The sequence below is a fragment of the Erpetoichthys calabaricus genome, chromosome 4 (genome assembly GCF_900747795.2).
Source record: "Erpetoichthys calabaricus chromosome 4, fErpCal1.3, whole genome shotgun sequence".
NCBI classification, from domain to species: Eukaryota; Metazoa; Chordata; class Cladistia; order Polypteriformes; family Polypteridae; genus Erpetoichthys; species Erpetoichthys calabaricus.
Window position 1 is genome coordinate 115,624,687 of NC_041397.2, and position 27,581 is coordinate 115,652,267.

Genomic DNA, 27,581 nt, shown 5'->3' on the forward strand with positions numbered 1-27,581 from the left:
CCATTGATCTGCTTTAGCTTACAGAAAAAGAGAGTAATCCTTGCAATCATTCTTTTTGGCACAACTCAAATAAAGGCTAACAATAAAGCATAAAATCTAATGTTATTACTTATCTGTTATTCTGCAAGATTTCTATTTTACTGGCAACTTTGCTACTTTATACACGCTTCATCTTTGACAAAATTGTAGGTTTTACTTCACCAATGGCATCTGTAACTATAATTACATTTTTCTTATATGTGTAATTACAGCAATTTTCTGCCCTTTGGTCTTTGTTTTTTTTTCTTTTTAAATTCTAGATTATTGACTTGTATTATATAGTTAAACATTTGAAATTTTAAATATATCCTCTGTTTGTGTGTATGTGTCTATACACACAAATACATAATAAAGATTTTTATGTGCTAGCCATATTTTTTAAACGTATTTATTTAAATATTTTTAAATTCCATAATTTGTGTGTTTGATTTTCCTTACTAAAGTGTAAGGACTGATTTACAAAGATTAGCATATTGGCATAGTTATGGCATACCAAAATTAATCTGTTTTTCACTACACTAAGCAGAGTTCAGGGGGCATGCATGCATGTCTTTACTAAAAAAAAAGTGTTGGTTGAATGATCAAAGCCTGAAGCTAAGTCAAGACTTGAAAAAAGCTCATGAAACAGAATTACTCATAAACAATAGTAACAGAGGAAAAATCATGAGTTTTTTTTTATAATAATTTGCATTTGTGGTGTACTATTATTGCTATTTCTTTTTGTTTTTCCTTCTCTTAGATTTTATAATTGTTCCATTTCTTATTCTTTCTCGCCTTGTTAATCAACCCATCTTCAGCACATCTTGAAGTAAATATGGACACAAGTGCAAATGCAGAAACAAGACCAACAAAAGCCCTGGAAAAGACAAAGTCTTCACGGTGATGCTGAAACAGAGGAAGCACCAGCGTAGAAGAAGAACTAGTGAAACTGTATAGCAAATGTTGGTAATTGTCTGCAGTCCTGACTGAGTGGAAGAAAGGCATTATGTCAAGTTACCAAAGAAGGGCGATACAAAGACTAACAACTGCTGTAGAAAAATGTTATTGTTCATCCTGGGGAAGGTTTTTGGTCTTATTCTGCTGCAGTGCCTTTGTGATGCGGTCGATGCTTTACTGTGAGAACAAGCTGGCTTCCATCAACGCCAGTCATGCAGCAAGCACATATTTATACTACATAATGTCAATGAACAAAGTGCTGAATGCTAGAAGACATTACTACTTATCCTTTTCAGTCTAGCCATGGATTTCATCATTCAATAAGCAAAAGACAGCATATGAGGGGGTATCCCATGGGTTGACCAATCCTGAATCAAAGACCTGGATTTTATGGACAACGTTGCACTACTAGCTGAAACACAGTTGGCCCTTCAGAATGTGTCCACAAGGTCAGAGCAAGAAGCTGGCAAGATCAGCCTATGAATTAACAGTGTGAAGGTAAAAACTATCACGTAGAATGGTGGCACGGTCGAAGATGTGCACCCATGGAATGGTCAGGCAGAGGTGGTACTCGAACAGATGTGCTGGATTTGGTCAATGGCATTAATCAATCTAGTTGCCTACTTGCTTAAAATATGAAAGGAATACAAGAATAACTTTAAAACAGAGATGTTGTTCTCTTCATACCCATTACAGAAAAATTTTACATTTTAGCCCTTCCTATACGGTATACAATTTGTGGACATCATTAGATATCTGGAGCTTCAGAGATCGGTATGGACATTGAATTTGCAGTCTTTGATCAACTATGTGTTTAATATGGAATTATATCATCACATAATTTTTTTCTAGTTACAAATTGGTATATTTGTAAAAAAGCAACTCCCATGCTTATACATACTGTCTTTACCTAGTAATGAGGAGCATGTTGGTAGCATTTCTAGACTGTATTAATTTTACAGTGGCCACATCTAACTGATCTTAAGCAATGCTGGAAAATCGCTCTATTGGTATCTAATGCATGGAAAGGAACTCAGCTCTTTATAATATGCAGTATATTCTTCATCAGTCAGTGCAAAACATGCTGTAATTAATATTAAAATTGTGAATCTTAAACATCTTTCTAGTTACATTTATTCTATTGGATTCTAATTGTGAATAACACCATCTAGCACTGACCTTACTCTGTTATACGTTTTAGGATTATTCACATTTAGACCATTTTGGGGAAGATGTTTACTTATGCAGTAGCATACAATTACGCCAGTTTCTCTAGTGCCATTGTTTGGAATAACATTGGATGGGACTTTATTACGCAGCAATTAATGTGCAGTAAACTCCAGTACAAGAACTCTGCACTTAGCACGCCCTCTGATTCTGCTTAACTGATAGAATCCTAATGCATAAATAAATAGAACAGTGAAAAGTATTATTTCTTAAGAATTTCACAAGAACTGATTAATGCTCTTCTGTTTTATGTCTGGTGTTTTAACATATATGAGAAAGTATTTATAATAATTGTTCTTTTTTCAAACAGACCTCTGACTTGGGAAAGGATGTAGTTTACCCTCTCTTTGAAATGTTATATTTACTGTATTTCTGACTAGACAATATTTTACATATTGTAATGTGATCTTCATAACATTGTATATATGATTGTGTGATTTTTTTATTATATACTTAATTATACATATACTTTAAAAATTCATATATTTACATTTTTAAAGTTTATTAATTTTTTTTAACAATGCCACCCATTCACTTATTTTCCAAGTCAAAGCCATGGTGAATGGAATCTAAGCTAGCAGTGTAGACAGCAATGCATGAATCAGTGCTGAGCGGGACACTAATCAAGAGCCATTGTCAAACACAGAATCTAGGACGTTACTAGATTAATTATACCAGCAATTTAGTGGGACTCGCTCATTCATACTTTGGAAAATTGGTCTCTGCCTCAGGCTGTGTTCAAATTCACCAGTAGCTTTAAAACCAAATATAACAACCACCACATCAGCAAATTTAATGATGAAGCCACATTATACTGATCAGCAAAAAATGAGACTACAAACATGGATCAGGACATCAAGATAAAAAATGTCATCCTGGACTTCAAGAAACTTGGAGAAAGCCACATTACAATCAGCATCAACAAAGAAAAAGAAAATGTTCATTGTTTCAGCTTTCTCTTGTTACAGATATCCAAAGACCTATGCTAAACTAACATTACTGATTTCTTTCTGATAAAGCATACTCTTTAGGTTGTATAGGCAAGGCAGGGGATAAGCAAAACTATATTTTATTTTTACTTGTATCACTAAACATATGCTGACTGATGAAATGACTGTATGGCACCAGAATCTAACCATGCAGGACAGAAATGCCAATAAGAGGCTTGTATATATGAACCAAAATGTACAAATGGAGCTTCTGACATAATAGATTCAAACTACCACAAACTACCCTCATGTTTAGAATCTGATAGCACTGCAACTTCAAAGCTGAAATCATCTTCAGAAAAAGCTGTTATCATCAAGCAGCATGTGTTGTAAATAACTGGAGCAACCGCATGACTAATACCTTTCATTAATCAAAAAATGTTAATCCATTAAATATTAATGCAGTGAAAAAAGTGCGCAAGGTTTGCACATTTCCATACGCTGCTTTATTTTTCAATACTTTGTGTTCTCCTTTTACATTTCACCTAAATAACTGTACATAAGTATTTCATTGTAGTACATACAGAAGTCAATTAAAAAAAGAAAAAGAAATTGGGAATCCTGGCAGTTGTATAAAAGGTAAGCGATAGCTGAAACCCAAATTTCTGGCTTGTTTCTAACCCAAACAACTTGCCTTACAATACCATGTGCATTCAAAATGTTGCTATTTGGTCAAAATGCTTAATAATTTTCTTCCCAGGTTTGATGGAATGTAGCTCCCTAAGTTCGATGACTATTTTTGAATATTTTTCAAAACTGCCCCACTTGCCAAATTGAATGCTCAAAATAACAGTACTTTACTTTTGGCTACAACACTTGTTTGTTGCAAACACATACTTTATATGTTGTCACTAGTATGGTTATGGTTTACTGATTTATACTAATGTCAGCGCACCTTGTGCAAATCACGATACCATTATGTTTTGTTTGCTTGACCCAATTATCCAACTTAAATTGGCAGGCAGTGTGGAGTAGTGGTTAAGGCTTTGGACTGAGGTTGTGGGTTCAAAGCTTGCTACTGACACTGTGTGACCAATGAGCATGTCTCTTAATCTGCCTGTGCTCCAACTGGAAAATCAGAAGAAATGTAACCAATTGTATCATAAATGTTGTAAGCTGCCTTGGATAAAGGTGTAAGCCAAATAAGTAAATGTAAATTGCATACAGTATATGTTGATTCTTAATGTTTATTTTGACTTGACCTAATCATGTACTGGTAAGTTAATGGTAAAGTCTGCATGTACAGTGGTGTGAAAAACTATTTGCCCCCTTCCTGATTTCTTATTCTTTTGCATGTTTGTCACACAAAATGTTTCTGATCATCAAACACATTTAACCATTAGTCAAATATAACACAAGTAAACACAAAATGCAGTTTTTAAATGATGGTTTTTATTATTTAGGGAGAAAAAAAATCCAAACCTACATGGCCCTGTGTGAAAAAGTAATTGCCCCCTTGTTAAAAAATAACCTAACTGTGGTGTATCACACCTGAGTTCAATTTCCATAGCCACCCCCAGGCCTGATTACTGCCACACCTGTTTCAATCAAGAAATCACTTAAATAGGAGCTGCCTGACACAGAGAAGTAGACCAAAAGCACCTCAAAAGCTAGACATCATGCCAAGATCCAAAGAAATTCAGGAACAAATGAGAACAGAAGTAATTGAGATCTATCAGTCTGGTAAAGGTTATAAAGCCATTTCTAAAGCTTTGGGACTCCAGCGAACCACAGTGAGAGCCATTATCCACAAATGGCAAAAACATGGAACAGTGGTGAACCTTCCCAGGAGTGGCCGGCCGACCAAAATTACCCCAAGAGCGCAGAGACAACTCATCCGAGAGATCACAAAAGACCCCAGGACAACGTCTAAAGAACTGCAGGCCTCACTTGCCTCAATTAAGGTCAGTGTTCACGACTCCACCATAAGAAAGAGACTGGGCAAAAACGGCCTGCATGGCAGATTTCCAAGACGCAAACCACTGTTAAGCAAAAAGAACATTAGAGCTCGTCTCAATTTTGCTAAGAAACATCTCAATGATTGCCAAGACTTTTGGGAAAATACCTTGTGGACTGATGAGTCAAAAGTTGAACTTTTTGGAAGGCAAATGTCCCGTTACATCTGGCGTAAAAGGAACACAGCATTTCAGAAAAAGAACATCATACCAACAGTAAAATATGGTGGTGGTAGTGTGATGGTCTGGGGTTGTTTTGCTGCTTCAGGACCTGGAAGGCTTGCTGTGATAGATGGAACCATGAATTCAACTGTCTACCAAAAAATCCTGAAGGAGAATGTCCGGCCATCTGTTCGTCAACTCAAGCTGAAGCGATCTTGGGTGCTGCAACAGGACAATGACCCAAAACACACCAGCAAATCCACCTCTGAATGGCTGAAGAAAAACAAAATGAAGACTTTGGAGTGGCCTAGTCAAAGTCCTGACCTGAATCCAATTGAGATGCTATGGCATGACCTTAAAAAGGCAGTTCATGCTAGAAAACCCTCAAATAAAGCTGAATTACAACAATTTTGCAAAGATGAGTGGGCCAAAATTCCTCCAGAGCGCTGTAAAAGACTCGTTGCAAGTTATCGCAAATGCTTGATTGCAGTTATTGCTGCTAAGGGTGGCCCAACCAGTTATTAGGTTCAGGGGGCAATTACTTTTTCACACAGGGCCATGTAGGTTTGGATTTTTTTTTCTCCCTAAATAATAAAAACCACCATTTACAAACTGCATTTTGTGTTTACTTGTGTTATATTTGACTAATGGTTAAATGTGTTTGATGATCAGAAACATTTTGTGTGACAAACATGCAAAAGAATAAGAAATCAGGAAGGGGGCAAATAGTTTTTCACACCACTGTATAACAGGGGTTACTTGACAGGCAATGGAGTAAAGAACAAATGACTTTTGTTATGGTACTTGAGTAAATTACGTAGGGCATTGGAGTTTTTTTTAAAGTATTTTTAAATGTGAATACTCTTTAAAAGTATATTTACTTATATCTACTTCATAATGTTTTCAAGGCAGATCATGACAAGCAAAAATGACTATTTTCACAAGGCAAAGATTGCAATGGTTAATAAAAATAACATTGCATGTAACTTTTTTCAGTTTACAGGTCATGATCTTAGAGTGCAAAGTGTTTTGTTTATTTATTTATTTGAGTTTATTAAAAGCAAGTAACATTTCATACAAACAAGTCAAACCTTAACAAAACTAAATTCAATTCAACACCCATGAGAAAGAGAGGAAGGCTAGCAGCCAGAGTAAAACTTTAAGAGTTGAAAAGAGGAAAGAGAAAGAGTTTTAGTATATAACTGGCATTATATAAAGTACCCAACAGTCATACCTGAGTAAAAGTAAGGTACCTTTCAGGAAAGTGATTCAAATAAAAGTTACATCTGACAATGATTGAACTACTCAAGTAGAAGTTTTAAAGTATCTCATATGAAGTGTAATTAAGTCAAAAGTACAAATAAATGTAGAATCTACTCTTCATATGCATATTGCATATGAATCTTGTTACAACTTAGGCACTAACACAGGAGGAATACAAGCTTTTCCCACCTTTAAGAAGGAGCTAACCCATTCCTTAAAATACATTTGTAAAGTGAATTTTTATAACATGGACATATAATTGCAATTAATTTAATTAGAAAATATTTTTAAGTGTTACCTGGCCTCCAAAATGACCCCAATTTTTGTTCATATAACACTGAACTACATGAAACTTTACAGAATTGGTTTAAGAATGAAATTAGTCATCGAAACAAACCCTAATAAGCATTTCCCACCATTAAAAAAATATATAATATAGCACTTTATTTTTCAAACTAATTCAATATTTATTTTAGACTCATGATAACCAAGATAATGTGATACAACATATGAGCAACATATGGGACGGTTTATACTTCACGCTCAGAACGTGTACATGCAAGTATCATGGCTGCCACGTGTTCCCAGCGCTCATTTGACGCATCCTCTGAGCACGTCCTCAGAAATTAATACTATATGTGTGCCAGTTTCAGTACCAGCAAAATTCGGTGGGCAATATGTGTTCAAGTTGGAACGTGATGTCAGAGTCTCTGTTTACTATCAACATGAGACAGCAAGCCACTTTGCAGATCCTATAGGATCAATGTGGTGAAGCAAAATGCTGACATACAAAAGTATTCATGGTGCTTTCAAGCGTTGCATATTCCCTATCATAATGATGCTATACATCTAATACCATATTCTGTGCAGTATTTTTTTTTTTTTGCACTTTCGAAAAAATACGTAAGCGTATTAAAAATTTGGGACACAATGAAAAGGTCTGTTTTGTGATTAAAGTGGAAATTTCGGCTTTAATCTTGAAATTTCCACTTTAATCTCATAGTTTATTTTGTCATTAAAGTAGAACGTCATGAATGTCATCTTAAAACCGATCCTGTTTATGGTTATGTGCTTCTGGGGCTTCCTCCTCCACTGACAGCAGCAGCAAGCAGCAACTGGCACATATAACATATTAAATTTATGATATTCCAGCTCTCCTCACATTTAAAACATCCTAGTCCCTCTTGACTGTCTATTTCTACTCTTAACCCCTTCCGTAATGCTAATGCTTTGCTAGGACATGATAATTGCTTAACAAAGTCTTCCGTAAAAGTGCACAACATTAATACTCTAATAACCAATCACAATGCACGTAAAAAATCTAGGCAGTGCGGCATAAACACCAATAATTTAATTACAATTACTACTTTAGATGAACAATGTATTAAAACTATAAAAACAGATTATAGATTAAATAAAAAATACACACAGAGCAGCGCTAAAAAAAATAACTTAGTTTCTGTTCCAAATACCAATAATGCACATAGAATTCAGCTCTGCCCCTCCGAAACATTAAATATGGCACAATTAAATGTTAGAGCTTTAACTAACAAGACGTTTTTTATCAACGATCTTATTAGTGATAGAAAAATTGATTTTATTGCACTAAGTGAAACATGGCTTAGCTCAGATGGCGTGGCTGTTCTAATTGAATCTGTGCCTCTGGATTAGTTTTACTTGCATGGATCGCCAGGGAAATAAGGGTGGCGGCTTAGCAAACATTTACTCGAGCCGGTTAAAGTGTGAAGATGTCAGTTTTGGTAAATTCAAGTCCTTTGAGTATCTCGCCGTTGTTATTCATGGAGATTCTCACGTTCTAGTATTATCCGTGTACAGACCTCGTAAATTTAACGTGTCTTTCTTTGAGGAATTCTCAGACTTAATGTCAATTTTAATTATGAACTATGCCACACTCTTAATAGTCGGCGACTTTAACTTTCATATCGATAATCAGTGTGACCAAAAAGTAAAAGAATTCATGAACCCCCTGGACCCTTTTGATTTGAGACAGCTCGTTAATCAGCCTACACATAAAGCAGGTCATACATTAGACTTAGCAATTACCAAAGGACTAAGAGTTGATGTAAAGCAGGTCATTGATATTGGTCTATCAGACCATTTTCTTTTACTATTTAATATAGAAAGAATGATAGAAAACATTCATAAGAAGCATATTGTTAAAAAACGCTTCTTTGATTAATGTGCAGCTTTAAAACTTACAAACATTCTAAGCAATCAGTCTGTTTATAGTGCCAACTATAATAGTGAGGATAACGTAAATAGTAAGGTGGAAAAAATTAATACTAAAGTGAGAGCTACTGTTGACATAGTTGCACCTGAAAAGACAGTTAAAAAATCTTCTAGCATTGTTATACCATGGAAGACCCAAAGAGTGTCTGATTTAAAGAGAACATGCCATAGAGCTGAGCGTAAATGGAGGAAAACTAAACTAACTATCCACTATGAAATACTATTAAAAGTTAAAATAACAGAATACAATAACACAGTCTATCTTGAGAGGCGCTGCTTTTCTCTAAGATTATAAATAACAATGCTAGTAATCCCAGAGTCTTATTCTCTACGATTGATCGTCTGCTAAACCCAGGTAACGCAAAGGAATGCCTCTAAAATACTTCCAGTAAAACCTGTGATGCTATTGCTGTATTTTTCAATCAAAAAATTAATGATATTAGAAATAACATAGTATATCTCCCCAACACTGCGGATCCTCCTAAGCCCCAGTATTCCGTTATAAACAAATTAAATTCTTTCACCAGGATAGATTTACCTTATTTACATAGAATAACTCAACTGAAACCCTCCACCTGTGTCCTTGACCCAATACCAACAAGTTTTTTCAAAGAAATATCGGGCGTGCTAATCTATACTAATAAAAGGCAAAGCCCTCACTCACTCACTCATTCTCCAACTTCCCGTGTAGGTGGAAGGCTGAAATTTGGCAGGCTCATTCCTTACAGCTTACTTACAAAAGTTAGGCAGGTTTCATTTAGAAATTCTACGCGTAACGGTCATAACTGAATCCTACTTACGTACATATAGACGTCCATAGCCTGCAGCTCGGTCGCCGTGTGAGGTGGGGTTGCGTCCTGCGTCCCCCGGCCTCCCACGTAGTTGGCTGCCTGCCTATTTTACACGTTTGGAGAACCGCCAATGCCTCTTAAACATCTTAGATTCACAGGTGACGATTTGAGTAGTGGACACTTTGATGTTTACGAATGTTTCAACTCTCAAAAACTGGATGCGAAGTTATCAATGAAGCCGGTTGTATGCTTACAACGCTTGACAGATGCTGAATGTCACTTCAACACAAGAAGTCCTGCAAATACTAACATAATTGAAACAAACCATGAAATTCAAACCGATTATGACAGCAGCAATCCAAGCTGTGAGAAAACAGTAAAAAGGAGGCATGTCAGACGTCATGGTACATTTTCTGATGCAGTTAGATGGAAACAACTTTGTGACGCTGCCGCCAAATACTCGCAGAAAAATCCACAAGTTAATAGACACGCTGTCGCTAAATACTCGCAGGCAAATCCACAAGTTCATAGAGACGCTGTCGATAAATATTCGCACGCAAATCCACAAGTTAATAGAGCTTCTGTTTCTAGGTACGATCCCAATAATAAAAAGCGGCTCATACGAAAACAACAGGTTTGGCTCAAAAAAGCCGATTGTGGATTTGCGTACAGCCACCGAAACTTTGTAATGGCACGAGACTTCAGGTCACATGTCTGCAAAAGAACCTAATTGAGGCATCTATTTTTACTGGCAGTGGCTCAGGGGAGAGAGTTTTTATTCCTCGCATCCCCGTTAAACCCTCTGATCTCAATTTCAATTTTTAATCTCTTGATTTCAATTCAAACGCCTCGAATTTCCAGTAAGGCTCTGCTTCGCAATGACAATTAATAAGTCTCAGGGACAGACCCTGCAAAAGGTTGGCATTGATTTGAGGCAAGATTGCTTTTCACATGGCCAACTGTACGTTGCATGCTCAAGAGTAAGCTCAGCGCACAGCTTGGTCATATTACAACCAGAGGGCTGAACTGACAACGTGGTATACAAACAGATCCTTAACAAATAATTATTTGTATATTTTCCCTCAGTTTAAAAATGTTTACTTTTCTTCTTAATAACAATTTTAAGGCAGTACTTCGCCGCTGCGAAGCGCGGGTATTTTGCTAGTTGATAATATTCTTGACATAGTAAATTCATCATTAGATACAGGGGTCTTCCCAGACTGTCTTAAGACTGCTGTAGTTAAACCCCTACTCAAGAAAAATAATCTTGACCCCTCTGCTTTTGAAAATTTTAGACCCATCTCTAACCTACCTTTCTTAAGTAAAATTCTAGAGAAGGCAGTCATTATGCAGTTAAATGACCACCTCAATAAACATGCTATTCTTGATAAATTTCAGTCAGATTTTAGAACAAATCACAGCACAGAAACCGCACTTGTTAAAGTAGTACATGACTTGCGGGTAAATGCAGACAGAGGCCATTTATCTGTTCTCATCCTCCTAGATCTGAGTGCTGCATTTGACACCATTGATCACAACATTCTTAGAAATCACCTTAGTCAATGGGTGGGCCTCTCTGGCAGTGTCTTAAATTGGTTTGAATCCTACCCGGCAGGTAGAAAATTCTTCGTTAGTTGTGGTAATTACAACTCAAAGACACATGATATTCTATATGGTGTTCCACAAGGCTATATCCTGGGTCTGCTGCTTTTCTCAATCTACATGCTTCTGTTAGGTCAGATTATCTCGGGGCACAACGTGAGCTACCACAGCTATGCTGATGACACACAGCTGTATTTATCAATATCACCTGATGACCCCGATTCCCTTGATTCACTAACACAATGTTTTACTTGTATTTCTGAATGGATGAATAGTAATTTTCTCAAGCTAAATAAAGAGAAAACTGAAATTTTAGTGATTGGCAATAATGGATACAATGAGGTTATTAGAAATAAACTCGATGCATTAGGATTAAAAGTCAAGACGGAGGTAAAAAATTTAGGGGTAACTGTTGACTGTAACCTGAATTTTAAATCGCATATTAATCTGATCACTAGGACAGCATTTTTTCACTTAAGACCTCTTATATCATTGAAAGATGCTGAGAAATTAGTTCATGCGTTTGTTTTCAGTCGACTAGATTACTGTAACGCACTCCTCTCAGGACTACCCAAAAAAGACATAAATCGTTTGCAACTAGTGCAGAATGCAGCTGCTAGAATCCTAACTAGGAAAAGAAAATCCGAGCACATTTCTCCAGTTTTGATGTCACTACACTGGTTACCTGTGTCATTCAGAATTGACTTTAAAATACTGTTTATGGTTTACAAAGCCTTAAATAATCTCGCTCCATCTTATCTATTGGAATGTCTGACATCTTATATTCCAAATCGTAACCTTAGATCCTCAAATGAGTATCTGCTTAGAATTCCAAGAGCAAACTTACAAGAAGTGGTGAGGCGGCCTTCTGCTGTTATGGACCTAAAATCTGGAATAGCCTGCCAATAGGAAATTCACCAGGCTAATACAGTGGAGCAATTTAAAAAACTGCTAAAAACACATTACTTTAACATGGCTTTAATTTAATCCTGATACTCTGTATATTCAATTCATTGTAATAACTATTCATGGTGGCTCTAAAATCCGTACTAACCCCTACTCTCTCTTCTGTTTCTTTTCCCGGTTTTTTGTGGTGGCGACCTGCCCCACCACCACCTAATCAAAGCATCATGATGTTCCAACATTGATGGATTAAAAGCCAGAAGTCTACATGACCATCATCATCAAGTCATTCCAGTGGGAACCCTAAATACAAAGAGGACCGTTTCATTTATGTTAGGTAGAATGCCCAGAGGGGGCTGGGCGGTCTCGTGGTCTGGAACCCCTACAGATTTTATTTTTTTCTTTCCAGCCGTCTGGAGTTTTTTTTTTTTTTTTTTCTGTCCCCCCTGGCCATCGGACCTTACTCTTACTCTATGTTAATTAGCGTTGTCTTATTTTAATTCTTACTTTGTCTTTTATTTTTCTTTTCTTCATCATGTAAAGCACTTTGAGCTACATTATTTGTATGAAAATGTGCTATATAAATAAATGATGTTGTTGTTGTATTTAGAAATCTTTAGATTTATACTTGATATCACTTTCATGATGAAATATGTTAAAGTATGTATGTTACATTTTATAGATAAATCATTAATTTCGTTTAAATAAAGAATACTGTTAACAATTACACATGTAGGGGCGGCACAGTGGTGGAATGGTAGTGCTGCTGCCTCACAGGGAGTCACATCTCTGGTGTTCCCTGCCTGGAGTTTGCATGATTTCCTGGTGGGTTTCCAGAGTGAGTTTCGGTTTCCTTCCAAAGACATGCAGGTTTGGGGATTTGGTGATGCTAAAATGACACTAGTGTAAGTGTGTGCTTGTATTCATCTTGTGATGTGCTGGTGCCCAGTCCAAAGAATGTTTCTGCCTCGCACCCAATGCATGCTGGAATGGGCACATCCCTGGATTGATGGATGTAATCATTAAACATCCATCCTTTTCAGAGTTATTGAGGCAAGGTGTCCTTGGAATTTAATGGGTGTTTTAGGCAATTCACAACATAGGGAAGCCGAACGTTTTCTCACTGTGATGATATCTCGCACTGCCACCTGGTGGAATCTTCCAGATTTACGTAAAGTACACATGCAAGTATAAACAGTACAATGCTTGCGTAGCAGTAGCATCTGCAGGTGCACGTGTCACATGAAGTATAAACCTGGCCTGTGTGACAAGGTGAGAGATGCACTGTATGTGAGCACACAAGGACACTTCACAGCAGCTTACAGATCAGCCCTGCCTGTTCAGCAGTCTGAAGTGGGGACAGCATCTGAAAACAGCAATATCAGCTATGGAAATAATGGAGAATGAGAATGCACACTATCAAAGTCTAGTCCCGCTCAGTTCTACAGGCTGCAGCAAGATGTACATGGAATGACTGGTAGATGATCAGGTGTTGGCACCAGTGGCACAGATTTGAAAATTACCCCAAACTGCTTGTTTATAAAAATTTTCTTAAAGTGGGGAAACCTGTATTTAGATAATTGACTGAGTAAAACACTGTGTCTAGCTCATTTGTTTCTTGTTTAATACTGCAGTAATGGATTTGTTCAGCAAAATATATCAGAGTAATGGTAGCTGTCTGTATTTGACAAATGTAGTGAAGTAAAAGTAGACAGAAAATTTTAAACTAAAGTAAAGCAAAAAAAATCTCAAATTACACTCAAGTACAGTAGCAAAGCATTTCTATTTTGTTACTGTAGGACACTGTAAATCATGCAATGTTCATGCAGTTCTCTCTGGCTGTGCAAATATATCACAGCCTTAATAGGCCCCTGCAATCGCCAAGAACAGAGTGTAAGCTTTGTGTAAAAGCTTCTGCCTTAAAGAGGCTTATAATGTTGTGTAAACTCCCGTTTTCCAAAAACTGTGGAGCTATCTAATCACAAGAACACTTCCTTAAAACTTACAAAACTTACAAAAACACATGAAAGTATTTGATTTTTTAAAACTAGCAGACTATTTAACAATAACACAGCATAAATAGTAAAAATAACAGATTAAGGTACTGACGGATGCTACAGTAAAATTCTGATAGCCACATACTGTTATGACTGGAGCAGTGCCAGGTTCTTCAGAATGATAAGCTACAATAACAGGCACAGCCATTTAAAAAAAGATGTTCCCCTTTAGTGTAGAACGCACATGTGAGGTGCATTTATCACATACACCATTTCTTAAATGTGTATACATTTTATTATTATACACTGGTAAGTGTGGCATATTTAGAAGTCATTTTCTATATGAGAAGATGGATGTTTGCAAAGTTTTTGACCTCACCTTATGAACAATGCATTCGTTTCCCTCACTGCAGCATAAAGCTCTCCACTAAGTACTATGATGGCAAATGTACATCACATGTCTGTTGTGGTTGTGTTTCTCTTAAGAACTGGTAACATGGAGTGCTGCTGGCATGAGCTGCATTCTCTTAAAAGCAACTTTATATTGACACCACACATAATAAGCAGCTGACACAGTTCTCTATTTGCCTTAGCACAAATTTCAAGTAAGAACAAAAAATGATTTTCTGGATATTTTTATGTATGTATTTAACAACTTAAAAGTGTTCACTTTAGGATTTTTTGTGTATATGTAGCAACTGAAAGTCTGTTCACTTCAGGATGTTTCAGTGTATATTTAGCAACTGCAACTTTTTAAATGCAAATTTAGACACCATTTAATAGACTTTAATATCATCTGCATATTTAATATGGCACTTATGTTTTTGTGTTTTATTAGTTTACATTTGTGATAATTCTGTCACTTCGGACAAGCAAGAGAATGTACTTTGAACTAGCTGACCATTTAGCCCAAATTTAGCAAATAATACAGTTCTGTACACTTCAAATATACTTATAAAAATATCTGATGCAGTTAACAATTTGTAGGTGGTAGTATAGGTTTATAGATTTTGCATATCATTTATATGCATTACAACAACATTGTAATTGTCACCATTCATGTTACATCATGCCCACTCTCTCACTACAACTAGGACAATTTGATGCCAAATTTCTAAACCTTATACTGTACATCTATAGAATACTCACAAAATGACAGATAATGAAATAAACAATCTCACTCTCTCTTTTACTTATATATTATGAAACTTGTATGTTAACAATAAAAAGGGATTCCACTTTAATTGTTCAAAACCAATATACAGCTTGAAACAAGCGTGGTTGGAAAACAACAGTTTTTAGCAGAACTTTCCTACTTTTTTTTTGCTTCGCAGCTGTCTGCAGGGCATAGGTCAATGCCGTCTAAGATACCTCAACTTTTTCTCTTGTTGGTCCACCCTATTTATTCCTCAATGGTGCTGTTTTTCTACACCATACAGCTGCTGGAGACCTTCACTTGCATACACTAGCATACCTCAAACAGGCCACACAGCAGCTGCTACTCTTTCTCTTTGGGCTTTTGTCAGCATTGCATGGCACATTAGCATGGTGTGTTTGGGCTAGTATTATTGACAAATATGGACAAATTATAAAAACAATGGATCAACTCATTTTCTTTTATCTACTGTATAATGTCACCAAATTTCAATCAAATTCATCAAAGCGTTTTTTTGAGATTTTGGGTTATTTAGTTTTTGTACCTTCCTACAAAATTTCATCTTTTTAACTGGAAATAGTAATTTGGTTGATGACTGAGCGAGTAAGTGAGTCAACTTTGCATTATATATAAATAGATTTAGTTTTTTTTGTAATGTAACTTGATAATACATTTAGTTGAGTAATATTTTCATAGCTTACTTTTTACTTTTACTTATGTACAGTAGTTTCTATGCCATCATACCTTTATATTCAAGTAATAACACTTCTACTTTAGTAAGTTTTTAATACTCTTTCCACCTCTGTTAGCGGGGCACCTTATGATAAAACAAAATTTCAAACACTTTATTTTGGTAATGTCTCAAGTCACTTAAGCATTTTAACCATTCCCTGTAAAGTTAAATACAGTATACATCACTATGTTCACAGGACTCTTGTTAGTACAAATAAAAACAACTGTATGTCTCCTTAAAAAGCACACTATCCTTCATTACTAAATACAAACCCTGAGTTAACTTCTCATTGATTTGCATATGTTATTTACAAATGACGTGTTTTATCACAGGCATAGATTATTTATCAAAGTTTAAAAAAAGATACACATCTCTGAAGTATGACATTATTAAATGAATAAAGAACATAAAATCAAAATATTGTATCAAGTTGGTAAATACAAAAGTGGTCAAACCTCTGTTATTACATTTAAATACACTTATAAATGAAGCATAACTAATCCTTTGGGATTACCTCATCACATTTCGGTTATGATTGATTAATGTTTATCTATCAACATGCATATGAAATACCTAAAAAACAGGATTACTGCCTGCTTCTAAGCAGTCTTTCAAGGTTATAAGTATAACACAGGAGACTCTGGCAAATGAATCCTTAGTATCTCTACAATAAATTAACACAATAAGCATTTTCAGAGGCATCTGAATGTAAAGGCATGTATAAGACTATTTGTAAGGAAAATAAAACGCCAAACTGTAAGAGGTAAAGAAATACTTTAAGAAAATCCAGATGTTTGTCCATTAGTGTTAGAAGTCAGAGCCTAACATTAAAAATATTAGTTTAAGTATGATTTTTATAAACGCATATGCAAATTCTTTTTTACCAATTCATCTTGATTGTGTGTGATTTTAGTACAACAGTTACTTAATGGCTTTCATACAAAAAGATAAATGGCAATTTGCTTACAGCAATCAATGGTAGAATTCCAAAACATATTAAATATGTGTTAAATAATGGTTTTTGCTCATTCCACAAATATTTTCCATGTGGATGATCATCTTATGATTCAGAGTCAGCATTGCACATGTCAATAGGATAACCAAGTCTCTTTGCAGAAAGCCCTCTGACTGTTCTACAACCCTTTTTGTAATATTCTTGTTAAAGGTAAATTCATTTGAATGGTGTTAAATGTCTTGAATTCCTTTTCATGAATGACTCTAGTTAAATTCTTAGCACTTTAAATCCCATCATTAACACCCTCTGCTGTCACTGTATTTTAATCTCCTTGCTAAGCAATCAACTGTACTAGTTGGCATCATTTCACTATTTTAATTACTAATTTTTTCATTTGTAAATTAATTATAAAGAGAGATAAATATTTGCTACCTATCTTACAACTATCAAATCAGATGTCTTCCCTTCTTTAGCCAAATGAAGTGTTTTTCATTGTTGGTCCTCCTATACTGAATGGGTTCATACTGTATAAAGTCAATGAAGGATAGCAGAGTGTGCAATTAATTTCAATAGAATCTCCATTTCTCATAGTTACTTAGATTATGGTATAATCTTTTACCCTCCATAAATTAATATGAAATAGAACTTTAGTCTCACTGTTTTTACAGTTATAGCTAAGAAAGATTCTGATTTTATTATATACAAAATAAATGCACACAAATGTATATATTCTAATTGGCCACTAACACTTACCGGTGTACAGTACTCTACCATAGGATATTGCATTTTATGTCCTTTTGCAACACGTCCAGAGAAAAAACAGCTTTGGCAGATGTCATAATTAAAGTGCTTTAAACTTCTATACCTGCAGAAACAAAATTTGGAATGACTACTTATTTCTTTATTTTTGAAAAAGAGATAAGTATAAGATGATATTGTGCACTAAAAGTTCTATAAGAAGAAATGTTCTTCCAGTATAAAGAACACTGTAACATTTAAACAACATTAAAAGGTCAATGTAACTTTTCACAAGTTAAAATGGTAGTCTGCTCTAAATTGTATTTTTACATTATTTACAAGGACGCTAAAATAACATTGCCATTTACACTCCTTCCTAACCTGTTGAAATGATTAAAATGATACATTAAAAAAGAGAAGCCATCTGTTTACTGAGAATGCATTTCTGGTATGCTAAACAGTCTCTTCCTTCAAAAAACAAATTTTATATTCAGTATTTCCAAAACGTTTCCTTACAGATGTGCGGCCATTATTTAACATCACTGTAAAATATGAATCACAGTATCTAATTTCTGCCTTTGAAACTGAAAGGACAGCATGTAAACTGTTGTAATGGCCCATTGATCATTAAAATATAAAGACTAATTTAGATGTTCACTTTGAAGATGCAAAATTACACTGAAAACAACACTGAAAATGCTCCTCTGTTAATGGTAAAGAAAGAAGATATTTTAAGTAACAAAAGCTGTTCTTTTGCTGGTCATCTATCAATTGACCAATTTTAATCATCCGAATCATCCAAAAACTGGTGATAACAGATTACTTTGGGTAGATGCTAAAGCCAGAAAATAATGATTCAAAAACAATTTAGTAGTTAACCACACAAGTTTACAATCTAAATACAGTTTAGTTTGTTATATTTCAGCCCTTAAATATTTGCATCAACGAAACAACTTTTACATTATTATTGTAACATAGTAATATATATTTAAAAATATATATAAAAAATAAGCCTAATGCTCGCCAAAAACTGTATGTAAAAGATGACATGAGGTTTAATAGCTAAAATCTGCCAATTGATTCTGAGGGTATGGGCACCTACTTTCTGATTCTACATTAGGAAACACTTTTGACAAGAATAAACCTGGTAAAGACCAAATTGAAAACATAATATTAGAAGTATTTTTTTTTTTTTTTATGAAATACCAGTAATGGCGCACTGCACGTCACTTGACTTGAGCATTCATAGTATTCATCATCTTTCTCTGTACGTTTATCATTCATTTGTTCAGAGGTTGATGTGCTTGTTGCTTCCTGAGCAGCTCTTCTTTACTCCACCCTAGCGGCCCGCTGCTTCTCCTTTCGTCGGCATCTTTTCGTGTTAAAACTGATTAATTAGTTTTTGTGTTGCAATTACTTAGGATGTTTTCTTTAATTTTTCACTTAATCTGGCACTTAAGCCTTCAATCTGCCTCAAGAATTATTAGCGAATGTGGTAGAGAATGAGAACGATGCCTGTACGCATGCGCCGCACGGCCGCCCTGTTGCGCACTGCAGAGAGTTGATTCTACAATAAAATAAAATAAAAATAAAAAGAGTAATAAAATCATCACCCCGAAAGCGGATAGTAGACGTCATGTAGTATATGTGTACCAAATTTCAAGTCAATAGGTGAAACGGTTTGCAAGCTACAGGTGATTTAAAATCCTGGACAGACAAATGAACAGACAAACGCTGCTGCCTCGCAGTTAGGAGACCCGGGTTTGCTTCCCGGGTTCTCCCTGCGTGGAGTTTGCATGTTCTCCCCGTGTCTGCGTGGGTTTCCTCCAGGTGCTCCGGTTTCCTCCCACAGTCCAAAGACATGCAGGTTTGGTGCATTGGCGATCCTAAATTGTCCCTAGTGTGTGCTTGGTGTGTGGGTGTGTGTGTGCCCTGCGGTGGGGCTGGCACCCTGCCCGGGATGTGTTTCCTGCCTTGCGCCCTGTGTTGGCTGGGATTGGCTCCAGCAGACCCCCGTGACCCTGTAGTTGGGATATAGTGGGTTGGATGATGGATGGATATATTAGGGTGTCATGGTAACACAATGGTTAGTATTCCTTCTGCTGCTTCATAACTCTAAGTTCAAGCCCTTAGTTACCATCCATGTGGAGTTTGCCTTTTTTCCCCATATCCTCTGGGTACTATATTTTTCCCCCCACATTAAAAGGGATGTAACCAGTGTCTCTAGTGGACCTGTGTGAGTGTGGGTGTGTGCATGAGTAGCCTGTGAAAGACTTGCACCCTGTCCAGAGTTTATTTCAGCCATCTGCCAAGTGTTGCCAGAATAGGCTCCTTCCCTCAGAACTGGACTAAGTGGGCTTTAGAATTATATGTTATGAAACGAATTAGTTATTAATGTTTTTTAAATAAAAATGTTAAAAGATACATTTCAAAATCAACTTCAAAATATAAATTTTAATAATTACAGATAGCACTAAACTAAGATGGAAAATTATATGAGACTTTTATGGATGGAGTATTTCATAACATCATATCATTCATCCCTCCATTTTCTGAAAACTGTTTTCATTTTAATGCTGTGGAAGGCAAGAACCAGCAAGGACACTACAGGGCGCACTGACACTAACAACCACAACCACACTCAGTCATACTGGATTAGAGTGGAATCATAAATTAATCTAATTGTTGATTTAAAAAATCTTTACTCTCACAAATTAACAAATACTGTAAAAGCATTATGTGTCATTTTTTTTAAAAACATGCAGTGCTTGTTGATGTTGGTTTTTTTAGCATGTTATGGCTATTAGCAAGAATGACCTGTAAATCCATTCCATTTAAAACCAAAGTATTCTCCCAAAGGTCAAGGGCTAATAATTTCTGCTGTTTGTATCCTTAACTAATTAGGATATCATTAAAATAAACTGAATTTACTGTTAAATAGGTACAGCTGAGTTTCAATACATATGGCAAAAAAGTAGACCATCCATCTATCTTCTAAACGTGCATCCTATATTACAAGCAGCCATTTATTTCTATAATCTAAACAAGAACACGAAAGACTCATTAAGTTATTTTTAAGCAAGTATCAGGGTAGGCCTATACTGTATGTAATTGCATTTTGATAGGCGGTGACTAGTCTCATTCTAGAAATAGCCAAATAAAGACACAAAACTGACAGACCCAGCCATCGTGCTTAGCAGTATTTTAAACAAGATAATAGCAAAAATTTATGTCATTCTCAGCTGGACTTGGATGCAATGGCTATGATTTTCTATCCATGATTACGGCTTTGGAGAATTCAGGCTTCTGTGCCCAGCCTGGCTATGAATAGTACAAAATAAAAAGGCTTGTGAAGGAAACTTACAAAGAGAAAAAGAGAAATATGCCGCAATCTAAATTCAATACAGGTAACTTTTTTTTTGTTTTTGGATTGCTGAAAGATTTCCCTCAGCATTAAAGAAAATACCTAACTAGATTGAGTATGATGTATGGATCAGTGGCAACCTTTTGACACCTAGTTCAAGACTGTTGTACAGTTTCTGCTAGATTCTTGAGAATTGCATGATAATCTATATCAGCAGAGATGACTGGCTGTTTGGATTCCCTGGTTATTCAATTTTTAGCAATCTTCGAGCTTTTAAATTTCAAATGTTATTCTATGGAAAATAATATCCAAGTAAATTCTGCTAGCCACTGCTGAATAATGCACATTTTATTAATGTATTGAATCATTATGTTGAATTTAGTTCTGTAATGTTCATGTAAAGGCTATTGCTTATACTATATATTTAGTGTCCAAACTTGATCTTTTTTGGTATTTTTTAATTACAATTAGTTGTGTTTCTGAATACAAAAACATAGTAATTTTGTTAACCTTGTGGACTAAAGTAAATTATTATAAAGCGACCCCTGCTTTTTTAGTAAAGGTAGATAAAACTTCGAAGATAAAACTTAAACCAAACCAAAACGTAAACCAAAAGAATGGAATCTGAAAATAAAGAATTGCTCTAAAAATGATGATGTTTGCAAAATGTGGGGTAGAACAACAAAGATAAAAATGAGTGCCTGTAGAACTATAGGTGGGGTTGTGGCTAAAGTAGAAGTACTTAAACTTTTTAAGAGAAGTACTTTAATTAGATGATGAATTCAAAAACAAAGGGTGGCACTCTATTTGAATAAGAGCTTAAAATGCTGTTTTATTTTGAGTGTTATGTTTAACACAAGATGTTAAGAATGAAAAGTACTATTCTGAAGTAGTTCTGACACTGCCTTCAGATCTTGAGACCAAGCTTTTCAAATTTTAGGTTTGTTCATAAAAAATGCAAAACACTCCTAGTATAGTAGTCATGACTCTCTGCTGTCTGCGAGAAACAACTCAGTTCTCTTTTTACCATTTTGTGAAATTTAGTGAACATGCATTTTCATGAAATTTTCTAGGAAAAGTTTTTGTTGATACTGTGCATCTTAAATAGAATGTGCTGCAGAAATTTTTAAAAATGTGAAAAACTCACATTTAAAACGTACTGGCAAATTGACAAATAGAAACATTCTATCCAATCTCAATTACTGATTAATATTTCAGGTCTTGAAATCTGAAAAATTGTTCATAAAATCAGACCCCAACGACTTATACACTTAAAATGCGATACTTACATTTTTTTTTTTTTTACATCTTTTTGCTTCCTCCAATCTCGCACCAGTTTCTCAGACACATTGAATTTTGTTGCAGCAGCACAGTTACCAGTTTATTTTGCCACTTCAACTACTTTTAATTTAAAACCAGCTTTATACTTTCTTCTGATCGAACGCTCCATCGTAGATAAGGGATGCTCTTACAATAAAGGTGTATGAGAGTGTGAGATTCAAAAAACACAAAACAGCTTGGTATAGTTCAGGTATTACCATGTGGTCACGTATGCACAATATGTAGAAAAAAAAAGCAGTGCGCTACATGGTTACTCTCTCAGGTGGGCGTTACCATATCATAATCTATTGGACCAATAGCATAAATTTTCCACATTCGACTTATACGACTGACATTATAAAATACCGGAAATTATACAGTAAAATCAAGCCCCGACTTATCAGCAGGAGAACTTAAACGCGAGTATATATGGTACATGAAACGGTAAAATACTATTGAAGCCATATAATTACATTCTATTCATGCTGTTACTTTTGAATATGAATTGTTATTCCAAAAAAATATTTGATAAACACAAAGTGGTGAGACTGCTTTTAGTTTTAATGCTCCAAAAATATAGTATAATCTACCAATAGAGATATGCCAGGCCAACATGTTGGAGTTGTTTAAATTACATCTTAAAACTTACTTTTTAATCTGGCATTTTGATAGATTTGTGACTAATCAAATGGTTTGTCTTTTGTTTACTCTTTTTGGTATCCAGTCTTCCGCCTTTCTGGATGAAATTCCCGGAGGCTAATGTCCTATACAATACTGAAGTCCTGTTTCTGATGACAACAGTACCTTAAAATGCCTTGGCTTTCTTCTTAGACATACGACAGAATGCCCTGCAGGGCCTGAAAGGTTTCTTGGTTGGGAATCCCAGAGGTTTTGCTCCTTTCCCCACTAACCATTTGACCTTAAGTGTAATTAGTTTATTTGACTATTGTTTTAAATTTGTTTCCACTTACTACCACTTGTAAAGCATGCTGAACTATATAGCTATATTCTAAGTCTTGTTATCTTTATTTGCTGAATAAATAAAATTAAAAGCGCTCCAGCTTTCAAATTAGTTAACAAAGTCCCCAAACACAACTAAATGTTATGTCATATGCACTTTTTTTTTTTTAATCTTTCATATCTTGGCAAGATATGTGTTTGTTTTGGATACACAATAATATTATAGTAAATGTTCTATATAAACAAAATTAATTATTGTTATTTCAGACAAAATTCAAAATAAATTAAAATAAGAAGAAAACAATTATAGTTTTATTTTACATTAGGTTAAACTGCACAATTGTTCATCTGTTGGCAAGTCCTGAGATCACCTACTTTGTATTTTCAAAAAGGGGACATACTGTATTTGTTTTCAAAGCAGACATGTTTTCAGCATGAGTTTTGTAGTTCACAAATATGGTAGTTTATAAAATGAAGTGCTTTATTTCAATATGGAAAAAAGGATGAATGTATTATACTCAACATTTCAAGGTTAACATATCATCAAGACTGCAATAATGTTAAACACAAAATCATGTAATATAGAACATACAGAATGATTGCCTCAGAATGCCTGCAGTTAAATGAAGATTTCTTCAATGTACAGACCTTGAGCATAACCTCTAATAATAATGATGAACCTCACACACAGACCAAATTTTTAAAGTGGTGACAAAATAGGTTACCTGCACATAAATGTATATCTCAAATTTCAGTCCTTGAATAAATAAATGCTGCAATGCTGATGACCAACAATTTCTTTTAGAGTATAGACAGTATAGAAAAAAAGGTCAATGGGTTCAGCTTACTTATTGTTTAGGACTATACTAGGCTATTGCAGAAAAAGTGTACAGATTTAATACATTAATATTAATTCACACAAACATCTTTTTTTATGAGAATAAGAAACATAAAAAATAATAACATGATATATTCTATGGTTCAGGAAAGGAAAAAAACACATCTTACTGGCTCGTGTAACTAAACTACAAACTACAAAATTACATTGGATGACCCAAAAATTAAGGGAGACTTTGTAAAAATGTGAAAAGGCCTACCATGAAGCATTTTTAATTAGGGTTAATTGACAGACTTTCTAAAGTAAGAGAATCAGAAGTCATAAAGGCAGAAGTACAATGTCAAAAATGTACTAGTCCATTCACAATAACAGCTTATGATATTTTAAGACAAAGATAAGAACAGGACTCTACAATGGATTCCTCTACTAAGGAATGGAAGCTAATGTTTGAGAGAACACATTCTAATTCAGTCTCTGTGAGACGGGGCTTAATTCAGTTTAAAAGTGTACATTACATTGCAACATGAGGAGACAATTAAGTATTTGTCTGGTTAACTTATAGCTACTATCTGATCCAGATACTTTTTTCCCAAGGTTTTCAAGGTTTCTACTTCTACTATGCAACTCAGTAGTTTGCTCCAGATTTCAAACACTAGTTTCCCAGATTTCATATTGAATGTGCTCCTTCTTAATTTCCACCAGTGTCCTTGAATATGTGTTTCACCATTTAATTGAAAGAACTGAACTGGATCAATTTTATCAACACTTCTGAGAATTTTGAAAATGAATATTAATTCCCAATTTTAATCTGTTCAAGATTAAATATTAATTCCTTTAGCTTTTAGTTCAGGGATGCACCTGTTAAAGATTTCCTTTGGGAAAGACTGTTAGAGGTTTAGCCTTTACCTGGATTAAATTCCAGGTGCAAGAAATTGTTTTAACTGTCTTCTCTTCCTTAACCATGTGTTTCACAATACCATCATCTTATATCAAACCCAACTACAATTCTCATGTACTATACGAGTATGGTATGGGTTTATATAAACCCTCATACTTTAATAGCTTTTATTGGTTTAATACTAGATGAAGTGTCATTAGTTATAGAATAGTTTTAAGTGAGAACCTTTACTATCTTCTTCTTTTGGATGCTCCTGTTAAGAGGTTGCCACAGTAGACCATCTCTTTCCATATCTTCCTGTCCTCTGCATCTTGCTTTGATATACCCACCAGTTTCATGTCCTCTCTCACCACATTCATAAACCTTTCTTAGGCCTTCCTCTTTTCCTCTTACTTGGCAGCTACATCCTTGACATCCTTCTACCAAGATACCCTTTACTATACAACTAATTTAATATCTCATTTTCTACAATGTGAAACTGATGTTCTCTATTACTTAATATTAGAAAAAAACTAGATCTTTTAAAATATTAATTCACTGTAGGCCTTCCAGACATTTTAACATTTTATTTTCCTGCTACATTTCTTCCTTTTTCTTATCTTTCTTTAACATAAACATATTCTAAGTTTTTATCTTGATCCTTTTTTTTGTTTTACCAACATTTGGTAGTAAGGTCATGATTTCTACATAATATATAATTTTCTCTAGTGTATTAATTTGCAGTATATGTAATGAATTTATATTTTAAAATCAATAAAATACATAAATAATGCACCACTTTCACATTGATAATATAAGAAGGAAAAGATAAGTTGCCATACCTGAAACCTATAATAGGGCATTCTTTGCAAATGTTGCATTTAGCCTGATGTTTGGCTGTTTCAGCTGCAGCCACTCTGTGCAATACTGGTAACCAGACCATAGATTGTGGCTCAAGCCTCATCCAGTCAAGGAACAATGCAGCTTCAACCTCTGGTTTATTATTGGCCTGTTAAAAAATAGGAAAACAACAAAAAGAACATTATAAATACATCAAGGTATCTGGAAAATATACTCCAAATTCTAAAACACCCATTTAGTACTGGACACTTTCATCCAAACACCAGGGGCCTCATGTATAATGCCGTGCGTAGAACTCACACTATAACATGGCGTAAGCACAAAAGCGGGATTGTGCGTACGCACAGAAAAATCCAGATGCAGGAATCTGTGCGCACGCATACTTTCACGTTCTTCCACTACATAAATCCCGATCGGCGTGAAAAGTAACGCACGTGCACGCGCCTTCTGTCCCGCCCCAACTCCTCCCAGAATTACGCCTCTTTCAATATGCAAATCAATATAAATAGCCTTCTGTGAAAAGACAATGGGAAAAGCACGGGGAAAATATAAGAATTTCAGCGAATACCAAGTGGAGGAAAAGGAAAAACGTACTATTTGTTGGTTTAAGCAGTGGTATAATCAACAAAAGAAAGTTGATCGAGTGACAGAGTGTCGGAGAAACTCGAAGGCTCAACTTCACAAAGTCGCACAGTGCCCGAAATAAAAAAGAAATCACATATCAAAGTCGCCATGAAAAGGCGAGTTGTAGCCCACCGTCTGAGTGTCATATGAACGCTTATCAGGGTACAGAAAAAAAAATAGACACACAGTGGGAAAAAAGCACGAAATGTCAACTTTAATCTCGAAATTTCACGTAGTTTATTTTGCCATTAAAGTAGAACATCATAAACTTCATTTTAAAATCGTTTATTTTACTAGTTTCTCAAGTAGCACGTTAAATGCTTTGTTCTGTATTTGATCTTCTTTGTGCTCTATGTATATGAATCACTACGTGCTTCCGTTCTTTCTCTTTCTCCGACACAGAATCCATTTCATTCTTGATATTACAGCTCTCTGAATAATTAAAATACTGACATGTATACGTGATATCATTTTCATGATGATAGGAATGAAAGCATGTTATTAAACATGGGAACACGGTGGCGCAGTGATTGTTCATATCTCACGCAAGAGGCTTGCTGCGCCATGTGCGACCTTCGATGAAATAATTTATTACAGAAGTACTGTCTCTTTCAAACGTACTAACCTCCAATTCCTGTCCATACTTTTCTTTCTCCAAATGACCAATCGCCACACAATCAGCTCTGTAATAGACGTTAAGCCATCTGTAAGCTTAGAACGCCGATTCTTCAAAACTTTTAAGGAACATCGAAATATCTTCGTAGTACATGTTTAATTATTCTATTCGTCTATCTTTCCAGTGTCGCGTCAGCGCAAGAATACAACGCAATGCAGGAACAATCCCTGAGCTAGCTAGCGCTGCGGCACCGTGTCCTCACATGTTTAATTATTAACAATACAGATTATTTAAATGAAGTTAAAGTTTTATCTGTATAATGTAATCAACATATTTTGCTGCATTTCATCTTAAAAATGAATACCGTCATCATATGTAAATACGCACTTTATAAAGTGGCGCAGGTTGTGCAATATTATAACTGT

The 27,581-nt window shown here is 35.2% G+C and overlaps 1 protein-coding gene across 17 annotated transcripts in view; it reads right to left on the bottom strand.

Moving 5' to 3' along the window:
- Window positions 1–27,581, bottom strand: part of dmd (dystrophin) — a 2,688,357-nt gene that overhangs the window by 71,109 nt on the left and 2,589,667 nt on the right. For all 17 annotated transcript variants that reach the window (XM_051926236.1, XM_051926244.1, XM_051926242.1 and 14 more), the window contains 2 exons: window positions 25,898–26,064; window positions 17,712–17,823 (listed from right to left, as the gene is read on the bottom strand). In XM_051926236.1, coding sequence (XP_051782196.1) covers window positions 17,712–17,823; window positions 25,898–26,064 — 279 coding nt within the window. The remainder of the gene's footprint in view (window positions 1–17,711; window positions 17,824–25,897; window positions 26,065–27,581) is intronic.